This window comes from Neophocaena asiaeorientalis, unplaced genomic scaffold (assembly GCF_003031525.2).
Source record: "Neophocaena asiaeorientalis asiaeorientalis breed wild unplaced genomic scaffold, Neophocaena_asiaeorientalis_V1.1 scaffold648, whole genome shotgun sequence".
In the NCBI taxonomy this organism is placed as follows: Eukaryota; Metazoa; Chordata; class Mammalia; order Artiodactyla; family Phocoenidae; genus Neophocaena; species Neophocaena asiaeorientalis.
The window spans coordinates 5460062-5478763 of record NW_020172781.1 but is presented as its reverse complement, the minus strand read 5'-3'; the positions used below and the strand labels follow the sequence as shown (position 1 = coordinate 5478763).

At 50.8% G+C, this 18702-nt stretch overlaps 1 protein-coding gene across 6 annotated transcripts in view; it reads right to left on the bottom strand.

Moving 5' to 3' along the window:
- Positions 1 to 6725: 6725 nt before the first annotated feature.
- Positions 6726 to 18702, bottom strand: part of CMKLR1 (chemerin chemokine-like receptor 1) — a 44711-nt gene continuing 32734 nt past the window's right edge. For 3 of the 6 annotated variants that reach the window (XR_003002780.1, XR_003002779.1, XR_003002777.1), the window contains exons 2-4: positions 15444 to 15519; positions 13299 to 14807; positions 6726 to 10413 (exon numbers count right to left, since the gene is read on the bottom strand). Coding sequence is in view for 1 of the 6 variants with exons in the window: in XM_024741503.1 (XP_024597271.1) it covers positions 13707 to 14804 (1098 nt within the window). In the remaining 5 variants the exon portion in view is untranslated. Of the gene's footprint in view, positions 10414 to 12256; positions 14808 to 15443; positions 15520 to 18702 lie in introns of those variants that run through there. The other 3 variants (XR_003002778.1, XR_003002781.1, XM_024741503.1) reach the window with 3 other exon arrangements.

The following is an 18702-nucleotide window of genomic DNA, read 5'->3' as shown; positions in this document are numbered from 1 at the left end:
CTGGACCTATTCAGAAGCAGGCAACTTCCCAGCATGTAATTCTCACACTAACCTTACAGTTCAGAGAACACCACTAACCCCTTTCACAGCAAACTGAGGCTTAGAGGATTAAATGAATTGCTCAAGAGAAGCATGGAATAGTCAGGACTTTGGTGGGTCTGAGACCAAAGGCAGAGGGTTGAACCACTTGTCACATGGCGTATAGCAGCAGGTGGGGAACGGTGGTGGGGGAAAGATGCTGCCATCTCATGTAGGAAGTAAGACATGGACACAAATACACCAGAACGCAGTTTATTAGAAAGAAACCAGAGCCTTGTGCAGGGTGCTTTGGAGGTCCAAGGAAGCAGAAAGTCTGAAATCTCCAAGAGCCCTTTTTTTCTCCAGCTCCTTTGTGGTTTGCAGTCCCCAAGCAAAGCTTTCCCTTAATCCAATTAAAACGCACTTGTTTATGCTTATCAGCTCTTTATTTGGTTTGTTAAAAATGTGCAAATTACCCAGAGGCCTCTTTGTCCTCTGAACCAAAAGGCATCTATAAAGCTATTAAGTTAAATCCAATTAAGCGCAACTGCTGGAACTTGAGTGTGGTAGAGCAGAACAGAAGGGAAGGAGGGAGGGGAAGGGATTTTGCTGCAGAGAGGAGAGATTCTTCCTCCTCCTTTCAAACATTCCGTGAGTGTGGGCAGGAAAAGGACAGAAAGATCCACGTCTACCACATGCTGGATGGTGGATTTATATGTAGTGTATCGTTCAATTATGTCAGTAACTCCAACAGGTGGACACGATGGACCCATTTTGCAGATGAAGGAACTGAGACTCAGAGAGGTGAAGCTGGTAGTCCAGAATGTCCCACGACTGGGAAGTGGCAAGGGCAGGATTTGAGTCCTGATCTGTCTAAACCCTCTGCCTAGAATCTTGGAATGTCAGAGCTTAAAGGGTCCTTAGAGGTCGTCTGGCCAAGAGCAAGCCTCTGGAAACACACAAACGTGAGTTTCCACATCCATAAAATGTGTATAGCCATGCTAGCCTCCCCGGGTTTGGGGAGGATTCGATGAAGTGATGTGTGTCTTAAGTACCTGGTACATAGTAGGTACCTGTTACAGGCTAATTTCTGATAACTGCATTCCTGTCAAAACCCATCTCCTTCCCCTTCCCTATTTTTTCAGAAAGAAAGGCTGAGATCCAGAAAGGGAACATGACCACCTCAAAGTTACAGAGACCCCGTGACAGAGGTAGGACTCAAACACAAGTGTCTTGCCTTCTGATTTAGCACCTCATTTCAGAACCTGCACTGCTTCTCCATTTTGCAGATGAAAAAAAAAAAAAAAGAAAGAAATTGAGGCACAAAGTGTAGAAGACACTTGGTGGCCGGGTCATCAAGTTCAATACTGAGCCCAAGAACTTGGCAGCCGCCATGTCCTAAACTCTAGTCTTGGCACCGCTATTCCTTAGCTGTGTTGCCTGGGCACATGTCTTGACCTCTCTGAGCACCTGGTTCCTCCTCATTAAAATTGGGGCTCATCCCCCTTGTCCCAGTAAACTTTTAGGGTGCAGTGAGGTCAGGCAGGTGAAAGCCTCTTGTAAGCCAGAATGGCTGCAAACAGCACTGCACATGGAACATTTGGGGAATGGCTTGAGCATCTGTTCTTGTAGTCTCCAAAGATCCAGGATGGGTCTCTAATTCCCGGCAACCCTCTGACCCAGGGGACGCAGAGAGCTCAGGAAGGGAGAGAGGATGCCCAGGATTCCAGGCAACATTAATCCTATTACAGATGCATTAGGAGACTAACACTGGCTGAGTCCCAGGTCTCAGAAATCTGGGAAGCAGCTCACCTAAGTGGGCAGAAAATCACATGCGGCTGTACACAGGAGCCTGATTACAGCAACACCATTCCTGGGCTGCAATGATGCGCTCTTCCTAGTGCAAGGATAAACAGCTTGAAGTCAGACAAAGGTGGGTTCAACTCCCATCGCCATACCATCTCCCCAACCCAGTCACCTTGGTCAAGGGACTTCACCTCTCCAAGCCTCCATTCCTCCTCTGAATGTGAAATGTAGAATAATTGTCAATAATTGTTGAAAGTCGTTAATAATGATCTTAATAGTGATCATTATGACTTTTTCATTCCACTTTTTAAGACTCAAACCCTGTTGGGAGCAGCAGAAAGTCAAGAAGTAATGGTAACAGGTGGCTCTTCCGGAAATGATAATAAAAGGAAGCTTTTATTATTAGTGTTCCAAATGCAACATCTTTGTCCAATTGGCCCCAAGAGGCTGTGCGCGTGGGAAGAGAGTTGGACCTGTTGTATAAGAGGAAGAATGATGGGATATTCTGCTCTGACACACGCAATGGGATTTGCAGCAAAGCTGTGGACTAAAGGCGGGCTGTTGTCTTGAGGAAGGATTTTCCAACTGCCTTTATTCTCTTCTTTTAACACACAAAAGAAAGCCTAGCTCCTGGATTCTGCCAGGGTGCAGAGCAGACCCCCTTCCTGCTACCACTCCAAGGCTTACCACCAGATGATAGGGGAATACAACATAGGGAGAGGAAAAGAAAAGATGCTTCTTTTTCCAGAACCAGGAGTCGTAGAAGGAGAAGGGGAGAAGGATTCAGGAGAGAGGACTGCCTAGACATTTGCTTGGCCTTCCTTCTTGCAGCTTTGCCCCAGGTACAGTGAGGACAGGGGGGCTCTCTAGATCACAGCCTCATCTCACTGGCTTTCTCAGCACCCTCAGTTCTCATGTGGTATGGATGTGGGGCAGGACCAGGTGACCTTCACACAAGCTGGGATGCCTCACCTCAGTCCAAACTGGGAAGAGGGCAGAGGAGGGGTGCTGGGGTTCATATTCAGGGGAGCCACGGGAAAGCTAACCAGCCAAGCCCAGGGCAAGACCCTCTTTCCCTGGTCTTATACTCACACACACAGGACCAGGGAGAATGGAGACATTTCTCCACACGCACTGGGTCAGGGAGCCCTCAGGAGCTCTGGACTCCTCCACAATCCCCTGGGACCATCAGACCAAGCCCCGCCCTCCACATGCCCAAAACCACCCCAGGAGAAAAGCAGGAGGACACTTAACCTCAGGAACCTGTATAACTATCATCTGGACTAAAATGTCAAAACGGGGTTAGACTCGTTTGCTAGAGCTGCTGTTAACAAATTACCACAGATCGGGCGGTTTAAACATCAGAAACACATTGTCTCACAATTGGAGGCTGGAAGTCCAGGATCAAAGTGTCAGCAGGGTTGGTTCCTGCTGAGAGCCTAGAAGGAAAGATCTTCTCCACGTCTCTCTCCTTGGCTTGTACATGGCTGTTTCCCCCTCTGTCTCTTTATGTCATCTTTTCTCTGTATGTGTCTGTGTTCATATTTCCCCTTTTCATAAGGACACCAGTCATATTGGATTAGGACCTACCCTAATGACCGATTTCAACTTTATTACCTCTGTGAAAACTCTATCTCCAAAGCAGGTCACATTTTGAGGTACTGGGGGTCAGGAGTTCAACACATGAACCTGGGGGACACACTTCAACCCACAACATGGGTAAAGCTTAATTGTTTGTTTTTTGTTTTGTTTTCTGCCAATGCAGGGGGGTGGGAGAAGTTGGGACAGATGTCATAAGGAAGACCAGATCAGCTGCAGACAAAGAAATTACATTTTCTTCACACACCAACATTGCAGCAAGCATTCGAGGTGCAACCCCAATACTTAATTTACGCAGATTTGCGCAGCCTCCTGAAACAACGGTCTGAATTAGGCACGGCCCCCAGAGATAACAAAGCAAGTGCAGTCTGGTAGCTCCAGTAAAAGGGAAAAAATGGAATAAAACATTACAACAGCGAGAGCTAGCAACTCTGGGGGCATATAATATTGTCCAGAAGCTGTGATAAGCTCTTGACATGGATTATGTTATTGAATCCTCATGCAACCCTGCAAGACATTTTCCCCCACACTCCGAATCATATGGATGGGGAAACTGAGGCTCAGAGAGGAAAAGTTATTTGCCCAATCAACCTGGCCTCATTCCAGAGGCTATGCGTGTGATCACTGCCTACTGCACCCGCCTCTCTTCCCTGAGCTGGCTGAGCTCCTCTTAAGGCCTCCAAAGAGCGTGTCCCTCTCCTCCAAGGGAGAGGGTGGGGTCCAGACCTGAGGTGGGGCTGGTGTGCGGAAAGCTCAGATTAGTCAGATCTGCAGATTTCCCCCGGGCTTGAGGGTCAGGCTTCAGAAGCATAGCTATACCTAGCTTCTCCGGGGAGAATCCATCAGGGAGTTACAAAAACAATAATGGCCAACAATGACACTTCTAAAAAGGAAACAATCTACATGTCCCTCAATAGGGGGTTGCCTAAATAAGTTGTGGTTCTTTTACTAGGTTTGCTAGGAAATCAACTGAGCAATTAATGCTCTATGAAGGAATATGTGGTTGACACAGATTGATGTGTCTGAACCAAAATGTGAGAAAAAGATGGAGCTGTTGAAGGGGATGGACAACCACATTGAAGAGCAGAGGACAGTGGAGCCGGCTGTGGGGATATCTGGGTTCTTGCCCTGGCTCACCTCCGATGAACTGTGGAGTCCCATCAGGGATCCAGTGGAGCGGCTCCACTAGACTGACCATAAGGGTCTTGTCAGCTTTGACGTGTTCAGCTTGAGCAAGCCGTTTCCATAGAACTATCTGCATCCTTGAAGATGCTGTGGCCAGGGGACCAGGATGAGGTTTATAAGCAGGTGACACACCTGGGAAATCCAGGAACAAGAAAGGGGTGACGTTTAAGATTCCAACAAGCTGAAAACCCATTGTCCCTTGTTAGGGGAGCAGGGAAGCCCCCGCTCCATTCCCAATTTCTGGTTCCTTCAACCTTCTCGGTTCCTGCAATTCCACCTTTAGCATGCCATTCGTTTGGGCTAAGCAATGCCAGCTCCCTGATGCTCCTTCAAAGGAGGGAAGGAATATTGGATCAAATCACTCTTCTATTTTGAGGAGTCAGAGATGGGGGAGCAGTCGCTGACAGATGCATCCTGGCCCCCAGAATCAATCCCAGTTCAGCAACTCCCAGCCAAGATGTGAGTCTTCTCTCTCTAACTCCTGGGAGGTTCAAGGCTTTATAACAGAAAGCCTTTCTCTCCCTTCTGTACTAATTTCTTCGTACCTCATTTATTGAACGAGGCAGCAGCATATCTAGTGAAAGGGTAAGAGCCACCAAGCGATACAGGCGTGGGATCAAATCTCAACTCTTCTCCATACTAATATGTCGTAAGATTCAGGAAAGTGAGGACAGTGATTGCTGTCATATCCCCAGAGCCCAGCACAGTGTAGGTGCTCAATAAAAATCAATGAACCTTCCCAAGTTTCATCAATATAGAAAAAAAGGTGAAAACAATTTGGAAATGGTGACTTGTAATAGCCATTGTCATAAACTCGATGATGATGATGATAAAAATAACATCAGCTTGTGCTTATCTCTTCATTCATTCCACAAAAATACCGTGAGCACTTTTTGTGTACTAAGCACAGCTCTGAGTGCTGGGGATACAGAGGTGGGCAAGATATACACCAATCCCTGCCTTCATGGAGCTCACCGCCCAGTAGGGGAACAGCCTTAAGACAGTTAAACACAGAAATAAATGAAATTATTCCAGATGGCAATAAGTACCCTAATGGATATCTGTGTGGTTCTAGGAAACTTGAGCTCTTGAGTTGCAGCTTCTTCATCTCCAAAGTTAAGACACTTTTACGCTTCAGTCTTCTAATGAGGATGAAATGGGATGATGGATGTGGAATTGCCTAAAATCCCATCATGAGTCAAACCTTCCCAGTAAAGCGCTGGACCCTGAGCATTGTAAACTGCCTGCCGTGAACCAGGGGCTCATAGGCTGTTAGCAGCCACAAGCCAAGGCTGAGAGCCCCCTTTCCCACCTCCCTGTGTGTGTCCCTGCTCTGTGGCACCAGCATCTGGGAGCCAACCAGAAACTCATTCTATTATCCAGATGTTTATTCTATAGGTGTGTCAAACATCTGTATGATGGAAGCCAGGGAGAAGATAATCCAGATCCGCCTCTTCCAAAGCTAGGCATCTGGGCTCCAGGGACACTTGGGCATCAGGGAATCATTATCTGGCTGTGCTTCCTGCTGTAGTATCACCCAGTGCCCAACACAGACCTGGGGCCCAGTCGATTGCTCTATCCATGACTTCTAAGTGGAAGCTTGTGGTCATGGTTGTACCAGCCAAATCCTTAACAGAGTCCTGGTCTGGAAAAGAACTACAAAACAGTAGGAGGAGGGGAAAGAGGAGGAGGGAGGCATCTGGTTCCTTTAGTTTCAGGCTGCAATTAATCAGACAAAAGGGAAGGGAAAAAACCGAGGGAGGTAGAAGCACTCGATGGAAGCCTCCTTCATTTGTGACCGCTCCTAATGGTACAAGGGAAAGAACCGTGGCTTCTCCACTTCCAAACTAGGTGACCTGGGGCCTCAGTTTCCATGTCTGTGAAATGGGGGATAGTCCTACCCTTTCCAAGTTCCATCAATATGGGAAAAAATGTGGAGGTACTTTGGAAATGATGTAATAATGATTGTCATGAAATTAGATGATGATAATGATGATATAAATAACATCAGCTTATGTTATTTTTTCATCTGTTCAACAAAATACTGTGAGCACTTTTTCTGTGCTAAGCACCACTCTGGGCGCTGGGGATACACAGGTGGGCAAGATGGGCACGGTCCTTGCCCTGATGGAGCTCGCTGCCCAGTAGGGGGACAGTCTTAAGGCAGCTAAACAAATAAATCAAATCAATCCGGATGGCAGGAGGTACCATGATGAAAATGAAACAAGAGATCTGATAGACAGTGAATGGGGATGGAGGCTACTTTAAGTGGGGGAAGGGGTCAGGAAGGACCTCTCTCAGGAGGTGACACTGGAGCTGAGATCTGGAGGAGGTGGAGGAAGCAGTCATGCAAACAGAGGTCCCAGGATAGCAGACACGAAGGCCAGAAGTGGGAACAGCCTTGGATGTGTTAGCATTGTTGCCGTTGTTAACCTGCCTCTTTTGTTCTGGGGACGCAGAGAGGAATGCCTGACTGGGGAGCATCACGAGATAAAGATGGAGGAGGTGATGTCAGTCCTCTAGGGCCTTGTAAGCCACAGTAAAATGTTTGGATTATTGTACTCTGTGACGGATGGATGCTAACTCTGGCTGCTTTGTGGTGAGTGGTTGTCGGGGGGCAAGGCTGGAAGTGGGGAGACCAGTGATGGGGTGGATGCATGTCTAGATGAAAGAGGGCAGTGAGTGTGAGCCCAACACCTGCTAAATGCTTACATGCCACATCTCCTTTAATCCCCATAGCAACCCCGTGAGCTGCAAGTTCCTATTATACCCATTGTACGGATGAGAAAACTGAGGCTTTGGAGATGTTGAGTAGCTTGCCCAAGGTCATAGAGCCTTAACCTTAGCCCTAACCCTAGCTGATGTAAATGGTGGAGCTGAGGTTCCAACCCACTCAGTCTGACTCCTGAGCCCATGTGATCCTGGACCTTAACCATCAGAAGCCCTTTGAGTCAGGGGACAGAGCTGGGCAGGGTGTGCTCAGTCCTTCCTAAGGTCCTGCCTCTTTGGATAGACCCTGCAGGGATTACCCCCCTCTGAGTTGCTCCCTTGAATCAGAGGGAAGCCCCCAAACCTGGGTCTGTCTATGCTGCCAATGCAAGTGGGAAGTCATTCCTGCAGACGCCATGAATTATTTTATTTTTAAAAATACTTCTAATTGAGGCATAACTTAATTACTGTGAAGTACATTAGTCTTATATGTACAGATAAATGGGTTTTTACATATGAAGACAGCCATGGAACCACCATCTACATCAAGATAGAGATCATCTCTCACCCATACCCAGAACAATTTTGAAGGGTAAAGTTTATGCCCCAAACACAGCATGTCTCTGCCCTGTACCAGGTTTTTCCAAGATCTCCTGTTTCCCCTGGAAGGAAGACTCTGCTGGAAACTCCCAGTGACTCCCAGGTCTTAGGCAGGGGTCCTGCAGGGCAGACCAGCACCAAAGCCCTTGTCAACAAACTGAGAAGTGAAGAGGGTAGCTTGGTGAATGTCCAGGTCTGTAGAATAATGGTATTTAAAAATGATCCACATGAGCATTTCCACACACATCTCATTTCACAGCAGTCAGTGAGGTAGGAAGGAGGTCCCAATATTATTACAAAAAAGCCTCAGTTTCACCATCTGCAAAATGGGGGGATGGGAAGGGATGAACTTGATGAAGCAGAGTTCCTTCCAAACTCAACAACCCTAAGATTCTCAGGCTCAGGAGGAAGTGACAAAGCCACCCAGACACCACTTCCTCCCTCCAAACGAAAAACCTATCTCTCAGATTCCCCCACTCTCACCGCCTCAAAATCTGACACTGGAGAGAGAGCACATGCTTGCCATCGTTCTCCAGGGAGGAGTCTCTTCAGAGGACAGTTTATGTTTGCAAGTTGCTTTGGGGTCCAAAGAGACTGGGGTTTGAATTCTAGCTCTACCACTTACTAGCTGTGTGACACTGGGCTAGTCACTTCACCTCTCTGAATCTCAGTTTCCTCATCTGTACAGGCAGATGGTAATGGTCCTTACCACAAAGATCGCTGTAAGGATTCAATGAGTTAATGACAGGAAAGTGCTTGCAGGGTGTCTGGAGGATCCCCCAGGGCAGAACTCGGTGACCTCCAAGGTTAAACCCCAAGTTCAAGCACTTGGAGTGTCGTCTGCTTAAATTCCCCTCAGCCACCACCCACAACTGCGGCATTAATATGCTTCCATTTCTCTTAGGTTAATATATGTATTATTTATAGGGCTTTATTAACTGCTCAGAGGGCTCCCCTGAGAAATATAAGTGTGCATTGGGAGGTACATTTGAATAATATTTACAATTAATTTCCGTCAATAAAGCAATGCACCGAGGTCTCCGTGCAGCTGAAACGAGCCCTGGGTTGGTTTCCCACTAACCGGTCCCTGGAGAAAGCTTGGGTAGCTTTTAACTAGCTTTGGAATAGTCCGTTTCTCTCAAGCTCCACCTTGGCTCCCAAAGTCCAGGCACCAGGGCATTCACCTGGATGCCACAGCAGCCTCCCGCTTCCCCTCTCGCCCCTCTCCATCTTGTCCCCCAGAGCAGCCCTGGGCATCGGGCATCCTTTTAATAGGCAGGTCTGAGCACATTACTCCCTTAAACGTGGCTTCCCCTTCACCCCCATCCCACCGTCTGGCCCCGTCTCCTCTCCATCCTATCTGGTCCCTATTCATTCTACTTGCTCTGCTGCAGCCTCCACCCACTTTCAGTCACTCAGAGCCATTCTGCTCCCTCCCACATCAATGCCATTGCCTATGCTGTTTCCTCCACCTGAAACACCCTCTCCAGCACGTACCCACTGAATCAGTGCCTACCCATCCTTCACATCTCAGGTGTCGCTTCCCCCAGGAAATTTCCTTGGCCTTTGGACAGGGTCACATCCCTCTACAATATGTGGTAGCATTTACTATGGTTGTTTTCCATTTGGGGTATGTTTTTTTTTTTTAATTGGCTGTCACCACTGGCCAATGAATGTGCTCAGGAGGACAGAGATGGTGTATGTACTGATCATCCCCGCATTCCCAGTGCCTGCAGGGCCTGGCAAAGAGGACGTATTAAATAGATGCTTGTGGAGTGGATGAATGGGTGGATTTATAAACAGATGGTTACGGAAATGGATGGGTGTGTGAAAGGATGGCTAGATGAATGTGTGAATGGCAGCATCTGTCCTTGGGTGGCCCGATGCATGGACTTAGGAGTAAGGAGTCCTGGGTTTCACTCCCTTCTCTGCCATGGCTTGCTATTTTGTCTTGGGTAAGTCACTACCTGTCTCATATCCTTGGTTTCCAGGAAAATTACATGAGTTGGAGGGAATATTTTTCGAGATGTGGATTTCTTGAAGTTCAAAATTTGGGGAATGGGAGGTCGGGAATTTCAGGGCTTCTCCTGCTATCTCACAACATAGCTGTGTGACTTTGGACAGGACATTTCACCTCTCTGAGCCTCAGGTGGTATTCCACGAGTTGGGCGGGGAAGGCAAGGGTCAGGACCCCCCAGCATGGAGCCCCACGCTTGCTTCAGTTTCTTTATTTAAGAGAAATGTTGTCCTCAGAGAGGGGAAGCAAGCAAGCCCCCTACCTCAAGGTCTGACGAGCAGCTTCCTGGTTCCCCTGGTCTTGGATACCAGCCCCAGTAGCAATTTTCCAAAGCCAGAGCATCACGGCATGTCAGGAAGGAACGGGAGACGGAGGCCAGAGGCAGGAGTTGGGGAATCAATGACCACTCCATCCAAGCCAGCACCACCTAATTTTGCAGATTTCTCGAAGGGCAGCTCTTACGACCTCAGTTCCCTCATCTGTAAAATGGGAAAGACCTGGGTGGTTTGAGTCTGAATGGCCCTGTGGCTCTCATGATTGGTTGCTCTCTTCTCCCACCCATCCTGGCCCCTAAGCTCTCCAAGCTTAAGGGTTTAAGGCAAACTCCTCCCTCAGCCAGCACCTGGGTCGGTCCCCCCTTCTGAGCCCCTCCCTCTTGTCTTGCTCCTACTTCTTCTCTCCCTTCCCCTTCCCCTCCCCCTCCCCCTCCCTCTCCATCCTCCCAAGGGCTGAAGAAGCTGGGAATTCAGGCAGCAGACCCAGTTCCATTTACTACTGTGTGACCCTGAACAAGTGAGGTCCACCACCTGACCCTCCCTTTCTGCACTCCCCAAGGTGGGTCTGATGGTTCTCTTCTCACAGGACCGTTTTTGAGGGTTTGATGAGATTTTGTGCCTGACACATGGTAGATGCTTGATAAATGCCAGATCTCTTTTCTTCATTGTCCTTCTCTGTTTCCTTTGTGCTTCCCTCCTCCCTCCCTCTCCCCCACCCTCAAACAGCATCTTCTCTGCTTGTCCCTCTGCCCACAGCCCCGTGCCCCCTCCACCCACCCACCAAACCCAGGAAGCAGCACTGAGGCTCCAACTGGCGGGTCCTGGCCCTGGAGGGAGGGCTCTCGGGCACAAAGCGTGTTGGCTGCCTGTGGAGTAATTCAGGTGAACGTGCTTTGTGAACTGCAGGGCCTTTGTATGTGTGACCTGTGGGGTCGTCAGAAGCTGTAGGGACAAGGTTGAAAAGGGTGTTATGGCTGCACTTAAGCATTTGATGGGGAACTACAATCAGAACAGGAAGACTTGGTGGGGCAGCCAGAAAGAGCGAGCCCTGGCTCCGAGGAGGAAAACAGCTGGCTTTCATTTCGTTCCTGTTCATCAGCTTTTCCAATGACAAAATGATTTCCTGGCTTCCCCAGCCTGGCCTGACCTGCACGCAGCCCGGAAGGAATGAGAAACTGAGCCCCAAGGAACAGCACGGTCCTCCCCGAGTGGCTGGTGACTGTCTCTGGGGCCTGGAACACGTCCCACTCCATCTTGTGCCCTGGATGCTTCCCCTGTGAAGTTGGGAAAGGGGGTGACAGGGGGCGCTGGGCAATATTTAAAGCTCCCTTAGCTCAAGCTAAGTTCAGATTGCTCAAAACAATCGGAGGCCCCAGTGGGGTCAGTTCAGAGCTGCCTCACCAACACACTGACCCAAGAAGGGAAGGAACAGTTTGTCTCTTAACGAGGTGTGATTCCAAACAGCCCATGGCCTCAGGAACTTGCCGCCCGTGCTGTGTTGACGTTACATCTGTTCACTGTATCTTGTTGAAGTGGCTTCGCAACAAAGAAACTTGGAAGAGAGCAGAATATGGACACTTGGAGGCCAAAGGGCCCTCCTGTCAGGCCTCTCTCCCCACTGCCCTCCCCCAGAGAGCTGGGGGGGACACAGGAGGTGGGAGCCAGGGTGGGTGGCTGTGAATGGATGCCAAGGGAGCTGGGAGCCAAGTACATTTTCTTTGCCACGTTGGATCGTTTTGGAAAACTATTTGCAAAGCTGCCTTTAAAGCCCTTAAGATGTTTACATTAATCTGCTGAGGGATGCATATATATTTATGGTCAAAACCCCAAGCCTCTGCTGACTTATTTGAGCCAGACCGACCTAGGTTCAAACCTAGCCAGACTCTAACAGAGACCTGCTGGGTGCCCTTGGGCAAGTTACTTAAACTCTGAGCCCCAGATGTCTCATCCATAAAAGGGAAGGGATAATTGTACTTAACTCAGGGCTGCTGGGAGGGATAAATGAGATACACATGGAAGTGCTTAACATAGACGTGCTAAATAAATGTAGGTTACCAGGATAGTCTAGAATATTCTCCGTAGATACATTCTCCATAAAAGAACAGAGTTTCTGGGACCAGACGGAGCTGGGTTCAGACGGGTAACTGTGCCCCTGGCCAGCTGTGTGACGTTGGGTGTGTAACTTCCCTTCTCTGAGCCTCAGCTGTGTCATTTGTAAATGGGACAATGACACTGCAGCACAGGGAGGTGTGGGTCCCAGAAAAGACAATGTGACTGCACATAGGAGGGGCCCTAGGCCTGTGGGCCCCCCTCGGCCCTGCGTCTCAGGAGCACAGTCCAGTGAGCCAGGCTCCAGATTCTGCTTCAAGCTCGGGGACTGAGCCCTCGGACTCAGCTTCAGCCCGTGAGGTGCTCCGAGGTTGCTTCCTGCAGCTGATTTTGGACTAGCCTCCAGCCAGGCTTTGAGGAAGTTGGGAAGGAGTAGATGTCCCCCACCATCCTCCCATCTGCCTCCTGCCCTGGAGTGTTTTCTTCTGAGCATCTCCAGCAAGAACCAGTGGATCAGGGAAGAGGGAGGAATCCCTGTGATGGGGTGGAGGCTGCTGGTGAAGCTGCCCACCTCGAACCAGCCCAGGGTAAAAAATGCAAAGTGAGAACAGGGCTTGGGACAAGGGGCTGGCATCACCCCCACCCCAAAATAGCTACGGCCCAAAGCACCATCGCCCTGGGAGGTTCGAGGGTGAGTTGATACATGTCACGCACCCTTTGAAAGGTCTTTTCTTTCTTCATTCCTTCCCCCAAACCCCTGAGTCCTCATCACAGCCCTGCTTCTCTTGCCCTCACAAAGAGCCCCATGGCTCCTCAGGACCTGTTGCCTGTCTTTTCAGCTGATCTGAAAGTCAAATGCATGGTCCCGGGAGTTCCTGTGCTCATATGTCACCTTCTCTTCCCAGGGAACCTGGAGAAGGTGTGTGCATTTCCACACACCCTAACCCAGAGGAATGGCTTGAGTGGCAGGATTTCTGGCCAGCTATTGACAGAGGGATATGAGCGAGGCGTGACCTACATCACACTGGGTTTGCTCTGACCTCCTCTGCTCACACCAGGAATGGACCTTGAAAAGCGTTTCTGTCATTCCTGGGAAGCACTCAGGTAGGTAACTGATCCCTCTGTCTTATGCCCAGCCCAGTTCAGTTCATGGCAGTGCTTTTGAGAATTCTCCCTTTTTTGCTTTGCATCAGTCAAGGCTGGTCTCCCAGGATGCATGGGATGCTCTTCCAAGGCTGAGCACTGTAGCATGCTCTGTCCGCCGTGCCCCTGGAAGAAAGGAGTTCTGAGCCCTGGATTCCCAGTTCAAAACACAGTTCAGCCCCATGCAAAATACAGCGGGCATCTGTGGGCGCCCAAGATGTTCTTGCCGTGGTCTCGAGAAGGCGTAGCTTTGAGCCTCCAAGGTTGGGAGTATCCACGGGGGGCGGGGGTGTTCCAGGCGAGGCTCAGAGCATGCTGGTCTCCCTCTCGTTCATGGATGACATCTTGGTGAAACTTCTGTGGCTGGGATAGGAGGAGTGGCCTGTGTCCTCACTCAGAGCATGGACCAGACGGGAGAAGAGGGCCACCTTGAACTTCTTGAAGTCCTGACCCACGAAGACGTACAGAATGGGATTCATGCAGCTGTTGGCAATGGCGATGGCAGTGGCCAGGGGCACACCCAGGCTGAAGACGGAGCCAGGCATGGCGCTGTGATGGAGCTCCAGAAGGTACAGCGTGTGGTAGGGGCACCAGCAGAGGAAGAAGGTGATAATGATGGTCACGATGACCTTGAAGGGCTTCTTAGTCTTGGCCAGGCGGTTGCGCCGCAGCTTGCAGACGATGGTGACGTAGCAGGCGGTGATGATGAGCATCGGGGTCAGGAAGCCACAGAGGAAGCGGGTGATGGTCACCGCCACGTGCCGGCCAAAGCCCACAGCGTCCACTTGGGGATGAGTGGGCCACGAGGAAGAGCTGGTGGCAGACAGGCTGAAGTTGTTAAAGCAGGATATTTTCCCGTGCACATGGGCTGTGTCCCGGAAGACGAGGGATGGGGAACTCAAGAAGAAAGCCAGGACCCAGATGACCATGCAGGCCATGTAAGCCAACCGGACGCTGCGGTGGTTCTGGGACCAGACGGGAAGGAGCACGGAGATGCAGCGGTCGGAGCTGATGACAGTGAGCAGGAAGACGCTGGTGTACATGTTGTGGATGAGCAGGAAGTTGCTGATCTTGCACATGGCTGTGCCGAACACCCAGTGGTAGTCCATGGCGGCGTAGGTGATGTGGATTGGGAGGAAGACGTTGAACAGGAAATCCGCAACGGCCAGGTTGAGGAACCAGACGGTGTTCACCGTCTTCTTCATCTTGCAGGTGGCGATGATGATCACCAAGCCGTTGCCCAGGATCCCGAGGAAACAGATGATGCTGTAGACCACCACCAGGAAGATCCTGACCACCCTGCCTTCCAGGGGAGATAACTCCTCCAAAACCACGACGGGGTCGAAATCATCAGAGTACACGTACTCGTAGGTGAGGGAGGTGTTGTTATCCTCATCCTCCATTCTCTGCAAGCGGAGGCAGGGGTCATTAGGGGAACTTTGATGAGAACTGGCTTTAAAAGGTTGACCTTAAAGCCAGCGCAACTGACCATGTCCTCCCTGGCTGTGAGCAAGGCCAGTTGGGTGGCTTTGCTATTTTATTTACTGGACTAACACCTCTCAGGCACCTCCTATATATCGGGTACTATTCTAAAGGGTTGAGGTATGTAAACTCTTTTCATCCTCATAATAACTCAATGAAAGTTGTTACAAACCCCATTTTACAGATGAGGAAACTGAGGCACAGAGAGCTTGAGTCACGTGCCCAAAGTCATACAGCTGGGAAGAGGCAGAGCCAGGAGTCAGGCCCCAGCTTCAGAGTCTATGGTCCCTCTGGACCACCATGTTTTTGCTTCCTCTCTGGGACCCTCCCCTTTCCCTTACAGTCTAGTGGGAGACAACTATTCATCAAAAAACTCCTCAAATCATGGAAAAAATCGCAACGATGCTAAGCGCAATGAAGGAGAGGTGCGTAGTGCTGCAAACTTGGTTCCGACCATATTTCCAAAACCCAGGGACCCCTGCACTGACAGTGCACCCACCTCATCCTCGTCCCCCACTGATGCCCTTTGGAGAGATGAGTTCAGATTCCGTGTCCCTTACCGTTCCCTGTTACGATGCCCAAAGCTCTCCAATGTGGGTCCTTGGCCAATCAGTTCCCAAACACAGCTGGAAACACCTGCAGGGAAGAATGAGGAACAGCAGTTGGCTCTGGATCTAAGAACCAGAGGTTTGGGTGGACCCAGAGCCAGAGGTTGAATGTATCGCTGTTACTCCCACTTTCCAGAGGAGGAAGCAGAGGCTCAGAGAAGCTAAGTGATGTGCCCGAGGTTACCCAGCTGGGAAGTGGTGGAGCCCCCTGAACCCAGGTCAACAGGTGAACCCTTCATCCCAACCCCCATCTCCACCGACCCCCCCCCCATCCCAGCACATCCAGAGACGAGAGCCCGATTCAGGGATGGGTGCAGGGGAGAGAGTATGGATGGCTCGATACAAATCCACTGCCAGGGCAGGACCCAGAAAACACCATTTCAGGCAGTGTTGGGGACACAGGAGACAAGAAGAGGAACTGCCCAGAGCACCTACTCTGTGCCAAGAACTATAATTTCCTCATCACATTAAATCCTCCCAGAGGTTCTTCCAGGCAGGTGATACTACTCTTGGCTTGGAGCTGCGGAAACTGAGGCTCAGAGAGAAGCATCCTTCTCACCGGGCATCTTCTGGGCCCTCTGTTACCAAGAATTGGGCCCTGGTGTCACAACGGTCCAATGAGACAGACACAAATACATTCCCTGAGCATCTACTATATGCCAGAAAGCTGAACTGGTACTTCATACAATCCCCATAACAACCTTGTTGGGTATTTTCCCAATGTATGGAAGAAGGAACAAAGAGTGGAGAGTTTGCAAGCTTGGGAGATCTTGGAGGAGGTGGTCTCATGCATCGTTCACACCCAGCCTTGGCCACCTGCCAGCTCTGTGGCTTTGGACACACGACTTCTCCTCTCTGAGCCTCGGTTTCCTCATCAGTAAGATGGGAATACTCACTACTTCACGGAAAGGATGTAAGGATTACAGGCAATCAGGAATTTGGAGCATTTGGCTCAGTGCTGGCACACTCGATAAATATTAGCGATTACATTGCAACCCAAGGGTAAACAGCTGAATTCTGAGCTGGAATCCGAGCCCAGGGCGCTGACAACCCAGAGCCCATGCACTTTCCACCACCCATGTCCTCCCCATCTGACAAATGGGCTCTAAACAAGATGTCTCAGCCTGGCGACACTGGCAATCGACACTTCATTATAAGTAAGTCCAACCCTTCTCCATATAAATTCATCATTGCTGCTTGATGGGCTTGAGGTTGTATTTTATTGCATAAAAGTCATCTTTCGCTTTTTATTAAATAAAAGCCACTTGGAAATTTCCATTGAGGACTCTGGGCTCAAAGGAGTGGGCTGCATCATCCCGCTCTACAGCCTGGGTGAAGAATCCGGAAGTGTCCAACCAGGGGTCCCCAAGGACTTCCTGTGGGATGCGGAGAGAAGACGGGGAGGCAGCAGCTGCCCCCTCCCCCAACGCCCACAACTGGGGGAAACGTCACAGGTGTTCACGATAATAATGTATGTGCTGAGCATGTGATTCAGATGGTCTCACTTTGACCCAGGAGGGGCCACAGCGAGGCTGAAGGAGATGAAGACCCTTGCCCAAGACATCTGGGCAGGGGGGTGGGAGAGCCTGGATTTGAACCAGGTCTGCAGAATGTGGGATCTTGCCCGCCACTCCACGCTGCGAAATCGTGATCTCATGACAGCCACCGAGTGTGTCCTTGAGGAAGGAAGGAGCATGCCCGCGTTCCCTGTTCCGGGCTGTGCACGATGCAGGGACGAGGCCATGGCTTCCCAGGTTGCTTTTCCACAGGGGCTCACGGTCAGTCACAAGGGACAAGACAGAGGTGGTGCTGTGTCCTGAGCAAGGCCAGGCTGCACCCAGGGAGCCCCCCGGAGGGGCATCCCCTATCCTGGGCATTGGAGACTTCCTGTGGCAGGTGGGCTATGGGCTGAGGTTTTTTTTTGTTTTGGGGGGCGTTTTTTTGCTGTACGCGGGCCTCTCACTGTTGTGGCCTCTCCCGTTGCGGCGCACAGGCTCCAGGCGCACAGGCTCCAGACGCGCAGGCTCAGCGGCCATGGCTCACGGGCCCAGCCGCTCCGCGGCACGTGGGATCTTCCCGGACCGGGGCATGAACGGCAGGCGGACTCTCAACCACTGCGCCACCAGGGAAGCCCGTACGGGCTGAGTTTTAAAGGGCAGTTGTGAGTTAAGACGGGAAGGAGGGAGGAGGGAGGGCGTGCCAGGCCGTCTCCCCCGCCCCCGCATCCCCCCCTCATTAGCGGGGCGGGGGGGGCGGCGGTGTCTGAGCCCCCAGAGGAGGGCGAAGAGCAGCAAGGTCTCAGGACCCAGCAATTGGCACTGAAGCAGCTGCAGAAATGCGACATCACATCTGGCTCTCCGGCTGGGCTGGAAGCAGCTCGGGGTCGGAAGTCACAGGTCTTTTCATCTTTGAGCAGGGTGGAGGCCAGGCTGGGCCTGCACAGGGTGGTGCTGACATCCCCCGGCATGTCTGTCCAACTACTCCTCACCCCTCATCCCCCCAGGAATGTCAGTGTCCCCCACAGGTGTGTGCCCTTCCCCTCCACTCCCCCCTGCCTGAGCCCCTGGGATCTCCCTGCAGGGGGGCGCGCCAGTCACAGGTTTGCCCTCAGCCTCAGCCTCTGCTCTATCCCCGACATACATCCCTCCTGTCCTGTACTGCCCCCAGCCTGGGCAGTAGAGCAGAGCAGTCAAGGACACAGACCTTGGGGCCCGGCCTAGCTACCAGCGTCCACATCCTCCTCCTTCATGAACTCCCTGTGACCTTGAGCCACTCAGGTATCTTCTCTGTGCCTCAGTTGTCTTATCTATAAAATGGGTATGATGTAATAGTTCAAATGGTTGAGAGGATTAAATGTCACATGCAAAGTACTAAGAACAGGGTCTCTTATGGGGTAAGCACTATGTTTTTACTGTCATTATTACTGTTATTATTATCATCACTTTCCCCCCTCAGTCTTCTACTCTTAACTCCCTTCTAAAATGGCCTTTGCCATTCGAAAATGGTGGGAGGGGCCAGGAAGGCCAGAGGACCTGTGCATCTTGCCCGCTTGTCTCCCCAGCTCTGGGTTCAAGGGCAGGTCAAGGGCGATACAGGCAAGAATTTGCTTCTCTAAGCTCCGGTCTCCTCACCTCTCCAGAGGGGTAAGAACCCTTCCCTCATTGCTGTTGGAAGGGTCATAAGAAATGACAATGACTCCTTTGCCAATCGT